General features: G+C 38.8%; 1 protein-coding gene across 1 annotated transcript in view; it reads right to left on the minus strand.

Moving 5' to 3' along the window:
• Positions 1 to 256: 256 nt before the first annotated feature.
• The window catches only part of SOCS6 (suppressor of cytokine signaling 6), a 37356-nt gene continuing 13779 nt past the window's right edge, over positions 257 to 23833 (minus strand). Inside the window, exon 3 of the mRNA XM_081801039.1 lies at positions 257 to 5871. Coding sequence (XP_081657165.1) covers positions 4139 to 5746 — 1608 coding nt within the window. The 5' untranslated portion in view covers positions 5747 to 5871 and the 3' untranslated portion in view covers positions 257 to 4138. The remainder of the gene's footprint in view (positions 5872 to 23833) is intronic.

Genomic DNA, 23833 nt, shown 5'->3' on the forward strand with positions numbered 1-23833 from the left:
GATGTTCTGCCAGCTCACTCCCACCTGTATGCTGAAAGCTTTTAGGACAGTAGGAACATTAGCTGATTCCTAATTCATTTCATGTCTCCCATGAGCAACACTATTTCACTTTTTCCTAACTTTTTTTTACTAAATTTGCTGGTCCCTACCCTCCAGTCTCTGCCCAGTTTATGGGGCATCCAGAAACTATCTAGTTAACCTGATTTAATTAAAATCAGACTCTGTATCCAGGTTATTAAATAGGCTAAAAGGCAGATCTTGTGAACGAAATTTTTATTTACACACTGTATCTAGAAGCAGATACATAAATTCTTATACAATTAATTTCCAAAAATGTGCAAGAAATTACTATAATTTGTTTACAAACCAAAACACATATTAAAATCAATGGACTTTGGATAATTCATTCTGTGGTGTTCTCAGTACAAATGGTACACACCTGATTTGAAACATACAGAAAAAGTGTAAACTACAGCAATCTGGATTGCAAGTATTAATTTCATGGCACTCCAACGACTATAAAATTTCTTTAACCCAACATGTATACTTATTACAAAATTCTATAAGAATTCTTCATCATCTCTGGATGTAGAGTTTGCATCACTTTTCAGAAACATCAACTAACACATTCACCATTTTATGACTGATCGATAAAAAGAATGCTTATTAAAAAACCCTTCTTAAAAGGATTTTAAAAAGTAGTAAAAGGAGCCAAATTTGTGATTACTAACGTACCAATACTTTATTTTGGAATTTATAGTTATTTATGGAACTGGCAACTGTTCCTTATTAGGGTTTTCAACCGAACGGTCTATTGCTGGTAGTGTGATTTCATTTTCAAATTAAGATTTCACATTTGATGACAAGCCATTAAGATTTAATATATATTATTTTGAATCATTCATGAAGCAAATTATCTCCTACAGAATGTGAAATGTACAATGATTAAAAGTGGCGTTTCTGAAAGCATCGTTAAGATATTTAGATTAGTAGCACTAGCAGGGACACTGCATATACCCTATTTAAGATTTCAGTAATTTTTATCCTGTTTCAGTAATACTGGCTCAGAAATTATAATGTATACTTTATGTTTATTTCCTATATGCCAATGATTTAGCCTTTTGGCACATGATTTTCTTCAACAGCAAGATGGTTGCCCTTGTAGCCGGTTTCCTTATAAACTATTTTTAGTTCTATGATCATTTCCTGTGATATGTTTTTGACCTTCTAGATTTTCAGATTATTGCACCAAGTAGAAAGAGAACAGTTTTCCTTAGAAAGAGTGAGATATTTTTCAAGTACTTTCTATGCTTTCTTATTATTTATAAAAATGCCTAATAGTGTCCTAGTAAGCCTAGAATTAGCTTCTGGCCTCTATCGTGTTTTGTGACGAAATGCTTGATTTAAAAAAAATGACTCTGATTCATTTACTGCGGCAAAAGGATACAGCTTTCCTGTTTTCTCTTTCTTGCCTTGAGCTCAGATTTTTTAGAGGCACATATTTAAAAATCACTTACAGGTTGTGCCCACGCCATCTAAACTGCCATTCAGTAGAATCCAGAAATTCACCCAAATGGTATCTGGACCAAACTACAGGATGGAGACTTCTCTCTCTTCTCCTTTCCATTTTTAAAGACTATTTTATTTTAGGATCCTATAAAGCCAGTCTTTCACATTATGTTGTGCTGCCTACGCCAAATGGTTCTCTCTACACAAAAGCAGAAAATATTGCAATACTCCTTTGTTTGTAAATAATTTCTTGGCAAATACTTTTATTTTATCAACACACTATCAGGCCCTAGCAATTTCAAACTGGATTAGAATAGGGCATTTCACCTTAAAGTATTAAAGCACATAAAAAACTGGCTTTCTGAATTAGAACAGCATCAAGACTTGCCCTCCATAAAACACAAAACACAATTTTAAAAACATGTAGATGAAAATCAAAATAATCTTAACTTGAAACTAAACAGCTAGACCTTGAACACATGGTATGAGGAACACGTGGGGAGCAGGCTATGCCCACATGATAAGACAGGGTTCAGGGCAGTCCAAAGACCTCTGTGCACCATGATCTCACAAAGAGTACATGTAAATGCTTCTAGAAACACAGAGAAGCCATCCCAACATTTATTATTAATACACAGTGACTCTGTGACAATACCTGCCATCTAATATAGATGCACAGGGGCTTTTAACTCACCCTAGATATATTTTAAATTGTTTAAAAATAAATAGTTTTGCAAAAAAATAGTTTAAATGTCTTGCATTAATTTGATAAGTTTACAACTCTGTAATAATTCTTAATCCAAATAGCTTACAGTGAACACTTAAATTATATTATTACAGTATACTCCATATTCCATCTTATTAGGTGAAAACATATTAGAAAATGAAAGAGGAGTCTTTGTGACAAGGTACAATCAACATTCCACCAAAATTAAGTACCTTTTCCCCTTTAAGTCAAAATACCATAACACGATATTATTGTGCCTTTTCTTGGTATTTCTCAGTTCTGACCCTAAAAAACAGAAACAACAACAGCAACAGAAAACAGGGATACTCGTGTGTCTGAATGACAAAGCCGTTAAGGGTGACCTAAGACCTTTACTCTTACTTTTTAATTGAGGGGTAAGAGATAGGAAAACCGAGTGGCAAAGGAAGAAATGTCTTAAATTATATGTTTCATCTGAGATGGAAACATTTTCTAGATGGGGTGCTTCCAAAACACTCACTGAAGCAAATAAACACTGAATTTCAAAAGAACAAAAGTACTGGGGATAACACACTCCTCTCTGTCCCCCAACCCAAGCAACTGAATCAGAGATAAAACAACTAATGATGCTTGCCAATTTACTTAACACTTCGCTAAATTTAATACAAAACAAAACAACACACCGGTTTTTAAATGGCAGTATACAGGGTAGGCAACAAGACTTCCATATACCTGATATGATTTTAATATTCTTCTGACAGGATGCTCCACAAGTCCCACAATTTTTCAACTGAAGTCATCAGGTTTTTTGTTTTTTTGGTGGAGAGAAGGAAGGGTCAAATCTAGCACATCTTCATAGTGACTACGTAAAAGAAGAATATAAATCCAACTCTAAAACAAGGTTTTCTATTCAAATCAATTTAAAACTTTATAGAAACTTAAATGTTGCAAGAGAATCTAGTCCTTTTATGAAAATCAGTTCTACATTAAGTTCACCCAAATAAAATGGTGGCTAAGCTAAAGAAATCACAGATAAAACACTTTACCGAAGGAAAGTATAACTAACACAACAAAATTTCTATCACAGGAAACTATGATCATCTAGAATCTTTTCAATAATAGTTCTAGTCCCATAGGTCTTTTTATGTTATTCCAATTTGTACCAGAGTTTAATGACAGAAAAGGCAACAATTTCTAAATTGGCGGTATACACTTCTTTATGATTTTTTTTCATGTAAGGCCATTTATTAAAATAGACAAACCACAAGATGAAAATGAAGGCAACAGAAAAATTCAACTTTTCACAACCAGAAAAAGCACAACCTCAAAAACAATTTAGAAATAAGTGTTGTAAAAGATATGTTGCAGATCTGCATTCCAATACCCAAGATTATGTCAAATCATAGTTCTAAATAAATCTTTCTGAAGGATGAGATTAAAAATCATTTTCAGTGTATGTGTAAATTCTGCGTTTTATCATACGGGTATGTTTATTCAACACGATCTTTGAAAACGGGCCATTTAAAGAGACATGACAATATTCATTCTGTAAGTTTCATTCAACTTTACTTAGGGTTGAATACACATGAAATGTGCTTTTAATGCATAAAAATCATAGTGGATAGCAGCAAAGGACTTGGGGGGCGGTTAAGGAGAATCTGATAATTCACATTGTGATTATTCTGCACATTTATGAAAGATAATTCACGCTTCCAAAACCTCAAGACTTCCCTTTTTAAAGAACCAAAATAAACCCAAGACACCTTGCTGACACTTCCCCACCCCTAAACAAATTGATTACTTTTACACATAAAACTGAAATAGTATGCAGCAAAAAATTTTGATAGCAATGAAAGTTTGTAAACTGTATCTCAATCTCTTTTCCTTATTCCCAAAGTGCGAGATGCAGGGCTCTCATAATTTTCAGTAGTGCTTCTCCTGTAAGTAATCCTTCATTTTGTTTGGCAAAGGCAGTTTCTGAATCAAGTCTATTCTGGTATATTGACGTATAACGAAGCGACACAGGTACTGCAAAGAACGCACCTGCATGAACCGCGATACGGGATTGGTCAGTCTGACTGGGTAAGTTGCAGACCCAGGCAAGCGAGATCTCGAGTAACAAAAAGCTCCATTCTCAGAGTCCCTGATTGAATGCTCAATTAGATCAACTATAGATGTATGTCCTTCCACATCCGGCTGTTCATAAAAGCTAAACCTACCATTGGAGTGTTCGATTCTCGTGTGAAGTGTTTTGCCATGGGAGCGAAAGCTCAAGCTCAACAGGTAACGGTCATCAGAACTATCCCGAACAAGGAAAGAGCCATCTGGCACATTTGCTAGCTTCCCTTCTGCCTCCCAGCGTGTGATGGGTCCCCAGTACCATCCTTGTTTCGCGAGTTTTTTCAGCTCCTCTGTAAGGCTTGTCACCACCATGGGACCACTGCTCTGCACGGAGTCATATACTCTTGCAACCCCAGGGGCAGAGTTAGGATCAAAATTCAAATGACAGCGCATACTTTCAGCCACGTGGGCATCTGTGCCGGTGAGCCCACTGAAGTTCCTTTGGATTTGATTGGTCTGCATTGGAGGTAGCAACGGTGAGAGTGGGGGTGCGTCGTCATGACTCGCTCTGGGGCTCTGCAACATGACTCCCGTGGTGCCAATCAACAAGCCACTCACCGCCTGATCCACAAAGATCTCCGGGGCCACCACGAGGTCCTGGTCTACCTGATTCTCATCCTCGGTGAAGGAGCTCCCTCCCACTGGCGGAGGGACTGCAGAGACTTCCATGGGAGAAGAACTGTCCAGACAATAGCTACGCGATCCTTCCAAAGGGTACATCCCCTCATCTAAAGGCACAGTATACTGAATGTAGTCCTGAGGCATAAGTCCGATAACTACAGGCACATGTTCATCAAGGTGAAGATGCAGGTCTCCATTCTGAGATTCCGAACTCTTGAGGGAATTACTCTGGTCCTGGCACACGGTTTCAGACTGAAGGTCGTGAAAATCCTTCCGAACACCATTCAGGGCCGGGCTCGGACTGGAAGAGTGAACCAAGGCTTTGACTCTCACCTCCATTTTGATGCACGTCTCCTCCGAGTTTGTAGGGCGCAGGGGCCACGGCGTGGGGCTGTAGTGATGGCTGCGGAGCGACGTGGACCTGATGGGCCTCTGAGCGCGCACATCCTTGAAGACCAGGGGTGCCGAGGACGAGGAAAAGGTGTCCTCGTCGGCAGAACCCCCGGAGGCCGCGCCGCCCTTGCCCTTCTGCTTCTGTTTCGCAGACAGCCGCCGTTTCAACGTACCCATGAGGCTTTCACTTTTTGATCGGCTTTTTCCACCCTTCTCGTCTTCGTTGTTGATATCACAGCTGGCCATATCTTTACCATAGCAGCTACCAAATAAGGAATCGTCTTTTCCAAAATCGCTGGCGAGTGACGGTTGCTGGACTACCATGAAATCCGTTTCTTCTTTACTTTTATTCAAGTTGAAAGATTTTCGGAAGGTTTTAAGACTGATTTTCTTCATTATGACTAGTTACCTACTCCAAGAGGATCACGTTCTCTCCGGAATACTCCCCTCACACACCTGGTGAGGCTGCAGTGCTGCATCTACGTACTGTTCCAGCTTCATACACCCTTTGGAGCCATTCTCTAAAAAATAAAACATAAAATTAAAAAAAAAAGTCACATTACAAAATATTTCCACAGCAGTTTTATTTTAATCAGTTTCAATCCTTTAGCTTCTGAAGAAGGCCATGTGAGTGCTCGCAACAAGGTTAGCTCTGTTAGTGCGGGGGCGCTTCCACCCCCCCCGCCCCCCCCCGGCACAGGAAGCGCTCACAGTCCACTATGTGGTCAGCGTCTGACCAACATCTCATAATGCCTAAAGAACAAACCCTAATCCTCCTCTTTCCTTTTTGCGCCTTGCTTTTGAGCAAGAGTCCATGTTCTTGTCCTTCCTAACACGACTCCGCTAGACCGCTGCTCAGCTACTGCACCAACTCGCGCTGTCCCCGGCCTGTCCCCAGCCGCCAGCCTGCATCACCAACAGCACACACTCAATGAAAGCGACACTGAGTCGAACTGGCAGAATAACCAGTCTGGCTGATGCCTCAACAGTTTATGCACACTTGCAAATATTTACACATCTGTAAAAATCCATAAGAAGAATCCCATCATCTGGGATAACCTGGAGAAAGTCCAGAGATGGCCCTTTATGCCTCTGAGTTCCGAGAGGAAGACTCTCCGGCTTCGCCCTCCCGGTGCCCAGCACAGCCTGAGACACACTCACCTCGGGGGCACACCCAGCGAAAGCCGGATTCGTCTAAGTGTCGGTCTCTTTTGAAGAAGATGATGAAGTATATTTCCAGAATGATTATTTCTTCCTCTTCTTTTTTTTTTTTGTAGTTTCCCCTGGCAAATTTTTACTTCGGATCTAAGAATGTATTTTCTAAACTATCTTGTACAACATTCCACCATTGAAAAGATAGGATTTTAATTCTGCAAAGACTTTCTGAATGTCATCTTACAGGGAAAAATTTTGGTCCCAGAAGTAATACTGATAACAGTTGTAACTGCTTTGCAAAGATCTTCTGTTTAAACTACACATAATGTTTTATTTCCTCTCTGTCCAAGCTCTGCAGTTTCTACAACCATCAAAGTATAATGCCCTAACAGGATGATTAGCTTGACTTGAGCAAAATGCTAATAAAACTAAGAGCAAGCTTCCAATCTCCCCACCCATCAGTTTAGCACCACTCTGTTTCTTGGCAAAAGACTATACCTCTAAGCTTGATGACACTCACAAATTCACTATGCATTTCCTAAGTCCCTGCTACATACCCAGCACTGTACGGTCATATGCAGATTAATAAACCATTTATGGCCTCATAATCGAGTAGCACAGAGAGATGTATGAAGGGATAAATTATAAGACAAACCAATTAGTAATATACTGATGATAACATGGTGGGAACTGAGGGGAGAGATATCTTACAAACATTTACTTTACAGATAGATAGGATTTGGTTACTGTGCACATAAAATCTGCATGAATCATTTTTAATAAAAACCACTCACATCAGACAATCTATCAGGGGATCAGCAATAGCATCTCCATAAAGGAAAAAGGAATTTTAAAAAGTCTTACTGTCATGTACCATGTTTTCGAGCAAGTTGTAAAAAATAAAATGCATGTAAGTACTTGGAGTGCCAGTTACTTTTAAACACATTAAGTTAAACATATTACGTTGTATATTAGGTGAACTCACTATCCAAGTACCATTATCATCCACCTAAGCATAAACATGTAATATTTAAGTTATTAACAATTTTAATTTGTTTGACAAAAATATGGCCATTCATAAACATGAAATGGAGAATATAATGACAACACACTTTAGTTGGCAAGTCACTCCTTTTGAGTAGACAGTATAGGTTTTGTAGCCAAAGAGAGATTCCAATATGGAATCTCTTCTGGTAAGAATAACAATCCACATACTGTGGCTGTTATAGGTACATAAGTATAAAACCGCCACGCAGCCGACTTTAGAAATTTTGTTGATATATGATTAAGATGAATTACGACCTGTCATTAGAAAGAGGCTGATATGAAATGCAAGTAAAGTAAAATAAGCTGTTCACTCGGGAATAACAAAATGTGTAAAATTATGTTGAAATTTTAAAAGGTCAACAAGAAAAAAAATCAATAGGAAGGAGCCAATATTCTGCATATCATGGAAATAATAGTAAGTAAAAATGAACAAAATGGCTTTCTGGTAAAAATCAGCATAACGTGTTTGCATCACATGAGCCCAATCCATGGGCTTGTGGATGAGCAAGCCCTGGGCCCTGACCATGGCAACCTGCACCGCCAACTATGTGACCACTCCAGGAGTCGTCAACCAATGATGTCACAGAACCTACCACACTTAGCATTTCCATACTAATTATCATATCAACTTGCCTTTCTACAGAAATATTTTAGGAAGGCAGACGCATGTATCTTCATGAAAATCTGTACATTGCATGTGCACGTCCTTCATGACAGTATGAAGTTTTTTAAAAATGCCTTGAAGTCAGTTATATATTCTGCTGCAACTAAATACTACTCGAGTAACATAAAATAATTCTGTAATACTACATATGTGTGTGCCATGGAAATATCTGCAGAAATCTTTGCAAATAAAGAAACACTATCACACACAGAAGCAGGTCCATGCATACATGGAAACCTGACAAGTGACAGAAAGCAAACCGATGGCAAAGGACACAATTCAGTCCTCGCATGAAGACGACTGGTTATACATCGGGAAAAATGAGAAAACTTGATGCCATCCCTCACCCCAGCAGTGAAAATAAATTTATAAGTAGATTAAAATCTAATTGTGAAAATCTCATTTTAGTTAGAACAAAATATAAAGTATCTTTAAGATTTTGAGATAGGAATAACATGTCTTAATCAAGGCACAAAAAGGATAAAGAATAAAATCAGGGGTGCCTGGCTGGCTCAGTATGAAGAGCATGTGACTCTTGATCTTGGGGTTGTAAGTTTAAGCCCCATGTTGGGTGTAGAGATTACTTTAAAAAATAAAAACTTAAAAAAAAAAACAAAACAAAACAATAAAACTTCAGTTCAAAAGATACCACAAAGGGACTGAGATCATCTGTCAAATTCTTTTGTGAAGCTACGAAAAACAGGACAACCTAAGTATACTGAAAGGTCTATTAACTTCACTGAATCAAAGAGAACTTCTTTTAAGATTTTATTTATCTACTTGACAGAGAGAGAGAGAGAGAGCAAGCAGGGGGAGCTGCAGGCAGAGGGAGAGGGAGAAGCAGTCTCCCCACTGAGCAGGGAGACGGATGCGGGGTTCGATCCCAGGATCCCAGGATCACGACCCCAGCCGAAGGCAGATACCTAATGACTAAGCCACCCAGGTGTTCCCAGAGAGAACTTTTAAGTACAATTCTTCATAGCAGTAGAAATTGCATTTATTTGTCTTAACAGGCTGAAATGGTGACCTATGGACTAATAAAACCTCCTGTGTTAGTGATAATTTTCTGGCTCACTAGCACAATGAATCCAAGTTTGTTCATAAAAGAACTGGGCATCAGTTCACACAGAGATTAAGAAAATTTAATTACCAATAGCTATAAAACATAAAACTAAAGGATGCAAACATGAGACCAAACAAACATGTTCAGCCCCAGTAACAGGCATGTTGCAAAGAAAGTACTGTTTGCAATAATTATGGAAAATCAGCAAATTCTTGACAAACTAGGTCAATGGATCAACATCCAGAATGGCTTTTATATGGTCTGTCTGGAGTGTCACTCCAATGTCTCTCAAACCCAAAAATGTAAATCAACCTAAAGCCTGACCCATAGGCTCAAGCCCAGTTAATTTTCTAAGAATGGTGTAAAGTGTTAGCTCAGTTTTGATCTTAATAACAAAGGCTTTTGTTTTCCTGCTTCTGTGCCTGCTTATGCTATTCCCTCCTCCTGATAAATGTTCTCTTTCTTTTTCCTAATCCACCTTTCAGATAATTCCTTAAAAAAATATTCTTCCTGAAATCTGTTCTGATCACCCAGCCAGAGGGGAGTTCTCTCTCCCTTCTCTGAACTCCAAATACTCAACTTGCACTTATTTAATAGTATGTCACATAGTGACCTAGAATTGCTTGCATATTCTATTCATATCTTATTCCCCAGATTGTAGTGCTTGAAGATAGAAACCATGTCTCATTCATTTTTATATTCCTAACCAGGAACTACCATTACATATTTAATATATACTGCTTAAATTCTTTGATGCCAAATAAGTATTCCTTGACTATTAAGTAAATGATAGGAATGATGGGATAGGGAAATCACACTGTACAAAACTGGCTAAATCTCCTCTTATCAAAATGGAGCAACTGATCTTCTGCAAAATCAAAAGTCATTATTACAAATGATGCAGGACTGGCAATTCCATCTAAAAAGGCCACATGGAAAAACACCTGCCAATCAGTGACAAGTTCTACCACACAGAATCTATTCCCACACTTTCACATGGCACGTGTTCCGTGTTCAGGCATGTAAAGGCTACTGAAGAAATCCTACCAAATAAATACCAGTCAAGAGAAAAAAGTAAAAATACTAAATGCCACCCCCCTAATTACTTACTTCCACATAGTTACAGAAGTACATCTAAAAATAAAAAATTTTTTGCCTTCTGAAAGTTGAGCATGGGTGAAAAACAGAGCATTCATGGCATTATCAATATATGAATCATGCTATCATCAGGAAATAAAAGTTGTACAAAGTATCTGAATCTTACAGTAGGTACTACAGACTTCCTTTCTGTTGTAAGCTACTTTTCATAAAGCTCTCTACAGTCTTTCCCCCCTCCACGTGTAAGATACTCCATCAGATCCAAGAGAAGTTAAGCTGTTTGATACAAAACTAAGAGATGATACCTGTGAGCTCCAAGAAAGGTCAAGGAAATGATAGGACAAGGCTGGACAGAGACAGTCTGATACAGTATCCGTTAGCAGTAAACTCTGAACATGACCAACAATTAAAAGCTGTCAGTCAGACTAGACTGTAAACAAAGAGACAGGGGAGGGCATATGGTGACTCCCAACTTAGCTTCCCAGCTGCACCCTGACTGCCTGATGTTAGGGTGTGGGTAAAATCCACAAGCAGGTCTTAGTGGCTCTGAGAAGCCCCTGAACTCAGACCAAACATTTTGTCCTTGTTCTTTTCATCACTATCATCAGATACTCAAAGGAGTCTTGACCCACAAAAAAGTCTGTCTTCAGAGAAAACCCTGTAAGTGGAAAGAAGAACAGCCCCTGGCAGTACCATAGCCCAGTGGCTCATGCCATCACCGTGGTCACTATTTTGGGAGAGGCTGTCTGGGCAGCACAGACAGGGAACAAGTAAACCAAGGAAGACTTGATAATCAGTAACTGTGATAGATACCATGAAGGAAAAGGAAGCAAGCAGAGAATACCGGAGGTTCCTACTCTAGATTCCATGAACACCGAAGACCCCTCCAAGGCCTCTCTGACAAGCCAGTATTTAGGCCAAGGCCAGTCATGCAAAGGAAGGCTGAGGTGGAAAGAACAACTTTCTGGACTGAGGGAAGGGCAAGCTCTGGGCCGAGGTGGAAGTGCAGATGCAAACACAGAAGCCAGCTGTGCCCCAAGTGTATGGTGTGAAGAGGAGTGGGGCATAAGACGGCACATCAAGGTATTTGGGTCTAAGCGCGTTCAGAAGAATGAAAAGGTTTTCAGGGTGCCTGGGTGGCTCAGTCAGTTAAGGGCCTGACTCTTGATTCTGGCTCAGGTCATGATCTCAGGGTTGTGAGATCGAGTCCCGCATCAGGCTCAGCGCTCAGCGGGGAGTCTGCTTAAGATTCTCTCTCTGTCCCTCCCCCCACTATGTGTATGTGCATGTGCTCTTTCTAAAAAGAGAGAAATCTTTTTAAAAAAGAATAAAAAGGTTTCAAATACCAACATGTTCTAGTTAAAATATGCATTTCCCAGTTTTGAGCCCACATATCATCCTCTTCAACATACATACACATACAAACCCAGTAGGACTGTAACTTGGATGGCAAAAACAAAATCAAAAACAAAACCCAGGGGTCTCCAATTTCCTTACCCAAAAAATAGATGAGTAGTTTCTTCATAAAATGTAAGATATTAAAACAATCACTTGGAACTACTTGTAGCTCTAGGAGAGGACTATCCAAGTTTCCCTGGTAGACTACACACCTCTTCAATTTTTCAACAATGGTTGGATTGAGAGAATTTCAGGTTCAACATATGAACACTGGAGAGAGTCAAACACAAATCAACTGCATGCAAAGGTTTTATTAATATCTAATTTCCATTTACAAGTCATTCTTGATAATGTCCCACTTCGTGATGTAGTTTTAGTGACAGTAACATTCAACCTCATTAAAAATTATTAATTGGTTTTAACATGATCTCTGACAGGAAACACTTAGAGCTGCAAATGCTGCTGGGTCCTCAGTTATGAATATACTAGTCATTATGCTAGAAACGTGTACGTGCGTGCGTGAAGGTGTGCAGACACAGATAATACAGTAGAAATACATACAGATTCATCTTGGGGTTGGGTGGAAAACATCGGGAGGACATGCCACATACTGTAAGCCTAAGCTTTAGAGACCCATAATTAGCTAAGTTTTGAAAAGTAGGTACAGAAGCTGAAGAAAGCTCCAGAACATGATGTGGAAAGCAGGCCTGAATAAGAAAGAGTACGGTGGAGGATCAGGGCAGCCTGTATGGAGGCAATATACCCTAATCCATCCACGGACACTCTGCTCTTTCTGGAATCCAACTGACTACGAGAAGAGTAAAACCCCAAATGTCTTCCATTTGCCTCCGTAAAAAGCACAAGTCTTTACAGTGGTAAGGCCCGCCATAATGCGACTCTCCCATTCTTACACTTGCCCTCTCCTCCACCTGATGCTCTGAGAATACCCCCAACCTGCTGACATTTAGGGCATTCGTGCTTCTGCAAATACCACACAGCTAACCCCTCACTTCCGTCAAGTCTTTGCTCAGCTGTCACCTTCTCTGAGAGACCTGCCCTGACCGGGCATGTGAACTGCCATACAAACCCTCTTGCTGCGTTGTGTTTTTTTCCAGCACGCGATAACATTTCTCATTTATTATGCTGTCTTTCTCCCCCTCCAGGAGTTAAAGAACATAAGCTTCACAAAAGTAGGGATTTTAACTCCGCATTATCCACTGATGCCTCCCGAGTCTAGGACCATACCAATGGTGTAGGAGGTGCTCACTATGAGTAAATCCATCTTAGGCACGCAAACCTAATCAGGTATGGTGATCTGATACCCTGCCCACCTTCACCTCCCACACTCCCTACCTCAAGCCATAATTTGCCATTATTTACGATAAAGTTACTAAACTCCTGAACACGGTGTGGCTGTTCTTTACTTGATTTCTGCTCCAGTCACATTGAAAGCATTCGTATTCATCATATTCTCACTCAACACAGAACTTTTAACATACTGCCCCTGTGATATGAAATTTTTTTTTTCATTTTCCTCTCAACTAATTCCTTCACACCTCAGCTTATCCATCAATTCCTCAAGGAACCACATTCTGCTCTTCCTGAGTAAGTGAAATCCCCCAATTACAGGACCTCAGAATACTGCATACCTCTCCTGCCTAGAATTTTCATCTGGGATGTGTACTCAGATCTGTCTGTTTTAACCATGTGATTAATGACTCTCACCCCAGCAGACTATCTACACTCTACATGAAAGCAAAGACCATGTCAATTTTTTTTTTTTGGACATTTTATCCCCAGCACCTAGTACATACCTGGCCCAAAAAAGGCACTCAATAAAAATGTGCCGAGTGAACACAGCAGCGAAATGAAGGAGAAGGCTGCTCCACGGTGAGAGGCAACATGATGTATACAACTGCCCCAACAGCAGAACTGGTAACTGATTCTGGGGGATATGTATTCACATTTAAATTAACCTCACTAAACTTAGGGTTCAAATGGCTCTGCTTCCCACTACTGCATCCCATTTGTAGAAAAAAGAGACTGACAACCAGAGCAAAAGTACTTGGTAATAATCTACTTGATAATTATTCCATTTTCAACTACCAATCCATATGCAACTCAACATTAACATTAAATAAAAATCAATCCTAGACATTAAAAAACTATAAAAAGTTCTATTAGGCCATATGGCCTTTTATCTCTTCCCTTCATCTTCTAGGCAAAGATCACTCTGGAAGCTTTAAGAGTATCTGTTTTTCTGTTTGCACTTCCAAAAATATATGTCATCTTTTTATAGGATTACCATCTGTCTCATCATGCCTAAGTAAATGTTCTGAATTAGTTTTACCGCTTTTCTAATTGTAAAATTTTAAGTTTACACATATACTTGAAAATGTGTATAAGGGTTCAAGGGAAAAGGTTTTACACATGAATACTTTATTCATATGGGCAGAAGATAACATCTTCAAACAATTTCCCAGCCTCTTTTTTAAGGAATGATTGAAGATAGTCATGCCTGACATTAAAACACCGAATAAAAACATCCAAAATACAACATCAACTACTTAATATTCAACAAGTCAAACAGCTTTATTATTGCCAGTTTACAAGGGAGGAAACCAGGTCTCAGAGAAATTAAAACCTGCCCAACAAAGTTATTTGTCGCGAGGAGAGTGCAGATGTGGAATCTGAACGTGGTTGCTACACCAAAGCTTCATTTCTTCCCCTGTCACGGGATGGCATGCAGTCATCCTGCTGCTAAATCAGCGGTTCCCAACTTTCTGGCCTGGGGACCTCTTCATCCTCTTACAAATTACTTAAGACCACCAAAAGCTCTGTCTATGTGGGTTTTATCTACTGAAACTTACCCTGCTAGAAATTAAAACTGAGACTTTAAAATATTTATTCTTTTTTTTTTTTTTAAGATTTTATTTATTTGACAGAGAGACCGCGAGAGAGGGAACACAAGCAGGGGGAGTGGGAGAGGGAGAAGCAGGCTTCCTGCGGAGCAGGGAGCCCGATGCAGGGCTCGATCCCAGGACCCTGGGATCATAACCTGAGCTGAAGGCAGACGCTCAACACCTGAGCCACCCAGGCGCCCCTATTTATTCATTTTTCAATGACAATATACTCATTACATGTTAACATAAATAACATTTTCCTGAAAAATAAATATATTTACCCAAACAATAAAAATTCAGTGAGACAAGTGGCATGGTTTTACTTTACTGTAAATCGTTTTTCTGACTAAAGACAGCTGAACTCTCATGTTTCCATCTGCATTCAATCTGTTACAATATGTTTTTTCAGTTAAAGTATAATGAGAAAATCCAACCTCCTACAGATATATAGCTGGGAAAGGGAGAAATATTTTCTTTAATAATCTTTTCATATAACTGTCGATATTCTTTCCTGTGATATTATACCAAAAATCAACAAGTGATAGTTTCTTAACAAGTTAGTTGCACTGGGAAATCTGAAACCCTTTAGATAACTTCTTTATTCTATTGCATTCAAATCCATTGGTCTAACCTTGCATTTTGAATCAATCTTCCAGGTATGTATGATTTTATAATATCATATATTAGTGATTTCATTACACAATATCAAAAAATCCCATTTGTTAATATCACCACTGACTGATCCCATCAGGAAAGTCTAAGCACTGGGAAGCAGTAAACTAACAGTGGGAGACACAAGTTTTCCACAATTCTAATTTTTGCTTGAAAGCCTGGATTCATCATTGACACCAATACTATCAGTGAATTTATGAGACTGTATCTACTGAAAACCAGAAGCTGAAAAACCGTAGTTTGTCAATGGTTCTTTTATTTGTTAAATTTATTTAGGTTTTTTTTTAAGTAAGTTCTTTGCCCAATGTGGGGCTTGAACTCAAGACCCCAAGATCAAGAGTTGCATGCTCTACCAACTGAGCCAGCCAGGCGCCCCTGTCAACAGTTCCTTGAGGTAAAAGTGGTGTTTCATGAAGAGCAGCTACATTTCAGCATCTCCAGCAACAGCACAAGCGCTTCCCCTGAGACACCCTTCTTCTATTAGGCTGTGGTAGAAAGCATGCTCTACACATATGCATTTCATCACAAGGATTTTGAAAAGATGTGTACTCAGGGTCAAGATTTAATAAATGTAACAATTTTAACAGCTTCCTCAGTGACACTCTTAAACGTAACTGTGATTTTCTTTTTACTACAAGTGCTTAGAGGTGAAGAACAGGAGACTGCTATGAAAATTCAAACCAGGGCGCCTGGGTGGCTCAGTTGGTTAAGCGACTGCCTTCCGCTCAGGTCAGGATCCTGGAGTCCCGGGATCGAGTCCCGCATCGGGCTCCCTGCTCGGCAGGGAGTCTGCCTCTCTCTCTGACCCTCCCCCCTCTCATGCTCTCTCTATCTCATTCTCTCTCTCAAATAAATAAATAAAATCTTTAAAAAAAAAAAAAAGAAAAGAAAATTCAAACCATCACAGCTGCTGCCATGGCCGTGGCTGGGGGAGGCCACCACCAATTTTATCCGCCATTGCTTCTGCACCCTCAGAGAACGGCAAATTATGTTCCAGCCTCATCATCAAAGGGGATCCACAGACCCTACTTAGAACTACCAGCTTAAACTATCTGTGAAGACAGTTTAAAAGAACAAAGAGAAAGACTTTAAGGTAAGCAAGGCATCCACAGAAGAAGTTAGCAAGGTAAGGAGTTTCACTATTGTCTCTCTGCCCTGAAGACTGCCAGTTTCTTAGCAAGCCACAGTTCATGCCCTTCCATTTCAGTTCCCTGGATTCTACTCCATTGTTCCTGAATCTGCCAGAACACTACTTGCCATTAACTTTATAAAGAAGGAAAAATAAAGAACAGATAATAAAATCCTTCCAGAAAGGGAAGAGAGAGGAGGGAAAGTAGATGATATAATACCAAAAAAATAAGGGCAATGGCCAATATTACATGAACCAGGACAGAATTTAGGTCCCAATGTTTGTTATGCCAATAAATAGGACTCGGATAAACTCAACTACTAGAAAAAAGATTTTCAGGTCTGGTTTTAAAAATCCCGTCATATATGAAACACACTAAAACCAATGGTCTCAGAATACTTCAAAACACCGTAAAATCTCTATTAGCTACTATCGAACTATCCTTTTCTTCAGCGTTCCTGCGATTATCCTACTCTATCTAGTGAATCATATTTACTTGAATTCTACTTGAGATCAGGAATGTTATCAGTCTTTGTCGCTGGCTAGATCCCCATTACATAAAATACGTCCTGGGTATGACTGATGCTCATCCAAATTTTTCTGAATTTAAATTCACTGCATGTTTTAAGCATGCAAACAAATATTTTTTTAAGTTCTTCCTACAAAAATAATTGATTTGCAAACACTAAATAAATGCAAATGGTTAAAAAAATTTTCTGTGGAATTAAGTGTAAACAAAACCACTCAAAGTCTAGGAAAACAGTACTTTAAAAAAATGTAGGCCTTTGTACAAAGATTGCTTTGTAAATATGATTAACTTCTACTTAAAAGAGTGCCAAATTGGAAATCACATATAATATATTATTTAAGGACATCCTTTACATAATTCAGACTGATAGAATTCAGTCAATAGATATTTAAAGAAAAGACTCTGGTCCTACATATGGAAATTAATGAGAGTGCATATTTACTTGTTTCAATTAAAAATGAGATGTTTAAAAATACAGGAGTCCACACTTAAGTGAAGTTTTTCAATTAACTAACAAATACCAACCTTAATTGCTTCAGGAAAAATCCTCTAAGAAAAGAATGAAAAAAGGAATATGCTTACTTAATAAGAAAGAAACTGTAACAAGATAGTGATACATTCAAGAAAAATGGTCATGCAAATAAAAAAGGGCACATTACATAAGGTATAATCCACAAAGAAAATAAAAATGGCAAAAATCTTTCCATGCAGGGATGCCTGGATGGCACAGTCTTAGGTTAAGCGTTCAACTCTTGGTTTCGGCTGAGGTCATGATCTCAGGGTCATGAGATTGAGCCGCCCCGAGACAGGCTCCACACTAAGCACAGAGTTCCTTGAAATTCTTTCTCTCCCTCTGCTTCTCCCACTCATGCTCTCTCCCTCTCTTTCTCTCTCTAAAATAAATCAATCTTAAAAAAATCTTTACACATAAAATGGAACATTAAAATATCTTTCAGCCCAAGAAAATAAATGAAAATGAAGAATAGAGCAGATTTAAATTACATAATTACTTTATCTATTAAATATATGGATTCTGTACTTTAAAAAGTGAAAATACATCTGCTTTTCAAGAACTCATGGTATAGTTACCAAATGTGACAATATATTAGGCCACAATGAAAATACCAGTAAATCGAAAAATCAGAAATATCTCATTAGGGGCACCTGGGTGGCTCAGTCAGTTAGGCGTCGGACTCTTCATTTCAGCTTAGGTCCTGATCTTAGGATGATGAGACTGAGCCCTGCATTGGGGTCCTCTGGGTGAGGAGCCTGCTTGGGATTCTCTCTCTCTCTCTATCCCTCCCCCACCTCTAAAAAAAAAAAGAAAGAAATATCTCCTCAAATGACCACAAGACAATAAAAACTGAAAAGGAAAACAGAAAAATAAAAATTACCAAACATCCTCTTGGATCAAAGAGGAAATCTCAAAGAGAACAAAAATGGTATACTCTTCATAAACTAACATAATGGAAATGCGACCGATCAAAAACTATGCGATTCTGCAAGACCCTGTAACTGTGCTCCCAGAAAACTTCAAAACCTTAAAGGTTTACAAAACTAAACAGTAAGGAATTTAAACATAAATAAATAAAAATAAATAGTAAGGAATTAAAAGAAACAAAGTATGCATTCAATTCCGGAAGTCAGCAATGAGAACACCCCCAAAAAGATGAAAACACAAATTAACGAATCAGAAAATAAAAAAATAGCAGTAGTAAGCATTATAAGAGTTGATTCTTTGGTCAAACCACAAAAAACTTAACTGATGAACAACTGGCTGTCATAATCAAGAAAAAAGGAAAACTGTATTTATATGAACTAGAAATGAAGTAACTATAGATCCACAAGAAATCAAAATATGTGAGGTACTTTGAAACTCAATAAAAATTTGAAATTTAGATGAAATGGGTAATTTTATGGCAAAAATATATTACCAAAATTGGCCTCACAAGAGGCAGGAATCCAAAAGAGACTAAAAGTTGTCAAAGAACTTGAGAAAGTTCTCAAAGAACTACCATGGCCCTCTCTTCCTTCAGGGAGAAAAAGGGACAAGTCACTAAAAACATGAAATACAATACTCACTAAACTACTTCAGGACATAGAAAAAGAAACCTCCCAAATTTATTTCTGAAGCCAAAGAACACTGATACCACCAGTGGACAAAGACAACACATTAAAAACAAAACAAAACAAAACAAACCCCCCCCCATCTCACTTAAGAATACTGAAATACAAATCTTAAATATCAGTAAACACCAGAGTGGTGAGGGGAAACAATTCAACTAGGTAAGGTACATCCCAGAATTGCCAGCACAGCTGATTATTTGTAAATTTATTATAATTTACCATAAAGCAAAGGAGCAAAATCATATGACCACAGCTATAAATCACACACACACACACAAAATCAGAAAAAAAAATAAATAACATCAGTCCTAACCCTAACCCTCTCAAAAAAAACTGTAAAATAGGGGCGCCTGGGTGGCTCAGATACGGTTGAGTGTCTGCCTTCAGCTCAGGTCATGATCTCAGGGTCTTGGGCTCGAGCCCCGCGTCAGGCTCCCTACTCGGCAGGAGGCCTGCTTCTCTCTCTCCCTCTATTACTCCTCCCTGCTTGTACTCTCTCACTCTCTCTGTCGAATAAATAAATAAAATCTTAAAAAAAAAAAAACTGTAAAATAGAAGTAGATGGACATTTAACATGCCATATATAACAAAATTAAGTCATATGAATAATAAAGAAATGTTGAAAGCCAGCAACAAAGATGCCAATTATCAAGTATTAATTAGCATTATTTTCAACATAGTAGCTAATTAATTAGACAAGAGTAAGAAGTAAGTATAAATATTGGAAAAGAGGAGACAAATTGTCATTATTTACAGATGACATGAGGGAGTACCTAGAATACAACAGATGCAGCTGAACAACTATGAGGGGAAAAACAAAAAAACAAAAAAAAACTCACTCTAGTGACTGCTTACAAAATTTATATGTAAAAATCACTAGTAATTATTTTTTAAAAGCTGGTAGGCAAATATATTAAAAGACTAGATTCAATTTATAATAGTTTCAAAAATGATGAAAATTTTTTTTTAAAGATCTTATTTATTTGAACGGGGGGGGGGGGCGGTGGGGCGGAGAGAGCACAGGCAGGGGGAGTGGCAGGCAGAGGGAGAAGCAAGCTTCCCACTGAGCAAGGAGCCCCAACTGGTGCTTGATCCCAGGACTCTGGGATCATGACCTGAGTCAAAGGCAGATGCTTAACGGACTGAGCCACCCAGGTGCCCCAGATGAAATTAATCTTTATAAAATGTCCACAGCTATATGAAAAACTTTAAAACTCCTCAGAGGATCATAACAGATTTAAATATATAAAAAGACACATCTTATTCTTAGATAAAACAATTAAATCCTGTCAAAACATTACTCAAGATCCCAAGAAAACATCAATGATATTTGCAAGAAACCAGATAAAATTATATTGAAATTAACTTGGACATATAAACAAGGAAAAGAGTAAGAAAAAACCTAAAGGACAACTGAGGGAGAATGAGCTGCATAGGATATTAAAACATATAGCTTAAAACTGGAGGGGAAAAAAAAAGACAGGTTACTCAAGAAATGATGATGAGAGGGTTGGATAACCATTTGGGAGTGGTGGAGAAAGCAAAGCTTTTACCTTCTTATATAAAAATACTGTGCAGAAGGATCAAATATGCAAACATAAAAAAAATAAAAGTTGGAGAAAAATCTTTAAAAAATCTTCGCACTGTAGAAAGCCTTTCTATACATAACATAAAACCGTGAAGCCATAGAGGAAAAGAATGACAATCTAACAATGCAAAATTTATAAATTTCTGGATAGCCAAAAGAATGGCATAACTAAAGCCAAAAGATAAACTGGAGAAAACTGCAAACACATGACAAAGGATTAATTTCTGTAACACAGACTGTGCTCTTAGAAATCAGTATGAGAAAGGCACACAATCCTATAAGCAAATGGGCACAACATACAAAAGAACAGTTCACACAAAAAGAATAACAGAAGAAAAGAAAGAAGGAAGAAAGGCAAGAAAGCAAGAGAAACCAAGCAAGGGAGAGAGGGAGAAAACAAATTCAAGCAGCCAATCATCACCCTAGAAGATTTTCAATTCACTCATAACAAAGAAATTAAAAGGAATCCGGGGTGCCCGGAACTGTTCTTTATCTTGATTGTGGTAGTAGTTACATGACTGAATATATTTGTTAAAACTCAACAAACTGTACACTATAAAGGCTGACTTTCACTGTAGGTATATTCTAAAGATTTTTATTTATTTATTTGAGAGAGAGAGCACAGGCACGCACACATGTGGGGAGTGGGGAGCAGAGGGAGAGGGACAAGCAGACTCCACGCTGAGTGCGAGCCCAACACAAAACTCAATCTCATGACCCTGAGATCATGACTTGAGCCGAAATCAGGGAATCAGATGCTTAACTGACTGAGCAACCCAGGCGCCCCTCACTGTAGGGTATGTTGTATCTCAACTTTAAAAATGCACTAAAAAGGAAAACAAAACGATAATATCACTCACCTATGAATTTGTAAAAGTTAAATCAATTAACAATGTTGGCAAGGGTATGAAAAACTGAGCACTCATAACTCACTGCTGAAGTATAAACTGGTACAGTTTGTGGAGAATTATTTGAAAATATTTATCAAAAACTTAAATTTACATATGCTTTAACGAAGTAATTATGTGATCAGGAATTTGTGTTTTGGATATATACTCATGCATATGGAAAATTATGTTCCCTACAGCATTAAAAATTTTAAAAGCTACTATTATTTGATCATTTACCTAGTACTGGTACATATAGGCCACGCATTGGCCTAATACATGACAGGCTTTGGTTTAAGCCTTCTGAATATACAGCATCTCATTTAATCCTTGGAACCCTGTGTGTCCCGCGCTGTGCAGAAAGCAGTCTAACACAGTGGGAAGCACTCTGGAACCACAAAGCATGAGTTCATGTATTTCCTGGGTCCACAATTTAACAGTTGTATGATCTTCAAAATAACGGTACCTACCACTCAGGTTGGTTGTGAGGTTTAAATGTGTTAATATATGTGGTGTCCTCACAACATCACCGTGTAGCACGTATTAGGGCTGTATGTGTTTGCAGCTAATAGTAGTAGTCAAAACAGTAATATTCCCAGTATAGATGGGAAAGATGAGGCAGAGATTAAGGGTGTGCTTAAGATCAAAGAACTGATTCTACAGAATGAGCCCACTTATTCACTACACAATTTACTGAATAGTCTATTTTGGCAAAAATGCGGAGTTAACCTAAATATCAGGAAACAAGAATAATATACAACAAAAATCAGTGGACAAGTTTAATAAATTATAATCCACCAATACGATGGGAATATTATGCAGATAAAGAGATTCAAATACATTGAAGGGCAAGCTACAAACAAAGGTGAAGGGCAAGCTACAAAACAAAATGCAAACATGATCCCATTTGTATACGTATTTATATACCTACATATATATAGTAAAAGTCTCAAAGAATATCCAGTATCGATGACTGCAACTCTAGTGACCAGGACAAGGAGTCAGGAACCCCAACAGCCTGCTATTTTCTATACAGGTATTGTCTGCTTTTTGAATTGCGCCTTACGCCATGTTACTTTTACAAAAAGACCTACATCAGTACCTGTTTGTGCTGATCAAAAGAAATCCACAGAGTATTTCTGGCTTTTATGGAAAAGGCAAAAGGCAGAAACAGCATTCAGTGTTTGTCTGGCAGTGAGCAGGGTGGGAGGCCGCACTCACTCAAACAGCGAGCGCGGCGCTCCCCAGCGCCTTCCCTGGGAACTGCACTCAGCATCTCAGCCTCCGGCCCCCAGAGCTTTGAACTGTGTCTGTGAGCATATGTGCTTTCTCTTGGTTTGTTCTATGCATCCGTTGGCAAGATGTGTTTTAAGGTATCAGAAAATAGGTTATTTTGGGGAGTCTGGAAATGCTCAAAACATTTCCCATATAAATTAATGATAACTGCTTCTTCATTTTACATACCATTTTGGCTCATAAAAGGTTTCACAGGAACACCTGGCTTTCAGATAGTGGGGGAATCCTGTATTAGATCTTTCTGTAAACAGTGAGCACATTTCACTTTACTACAAAACAACCACCCCACTGCACCCTGAGAGAAGAAAACACGCAGTCTAGGTAAAAGACATATTTATGTGTTTCGGTCACCTCTTATCCAGAAAAGCAGGACTCTGATACCCTCAGGGTCAAAGGTCTCAACAAGTTTTCCTAAATCCATCTCTCCCTACACCTTCCCCAACTGTTCCCCATTCTCCCTCGCATCCTCTCAGGATGCAAACTTCTCCCCTTTATGCCCTGTGCCATCCCAGGCACCTACTCTCATGCTTCAGTCTTCTGCTTCCCTGTTCACGAGGGGGACTCTTCTGCTGGCTCTGTTCCTTACGTGCACCAGGAATGAACACCTTATCCAACCCAAATCCCTGACCTCGACAACCTGGGCTCCCTAGGGTTTGCCCCATATAGCAAGTGCTTCTTATCATTCACTGTGATTTCTCTAGGTTTCCTTAACCACTGTGTGCCCCCCTCTCCTGCCTTATTTATCATTCCAGGTGACATCCTTGTCCTGACACTGGTAAGACACTGCACTTCCTTGAAAAGTAGGAGGAGATGCTTCCAGCCCTGCGCAGAGATGAAAAAGACCTTACCCTCAAGGACCGTAGATTCCAGTACAGACTATAAGCAAGCAGACATTTGCAGAAGACTGAGGGAAGGGCTGCAAAGGCA

The sequence above is a fragment of the Leptonychotes weddellii genome, chromosome 13, assembly GCF_054177405.1.
Source record: "Leptonychotes weddellii isolate Sample4059 chromosome 13, ASM5417740v2, whole genome shotgun sequence".
NCBI classification, from domain to species: domain Eukaryota; kingdom Metazoa; phylum Chordata; class Mammalia; order Carnivora; family Phocidae; genus Leptonychotes; species Leptonychotes weddellii.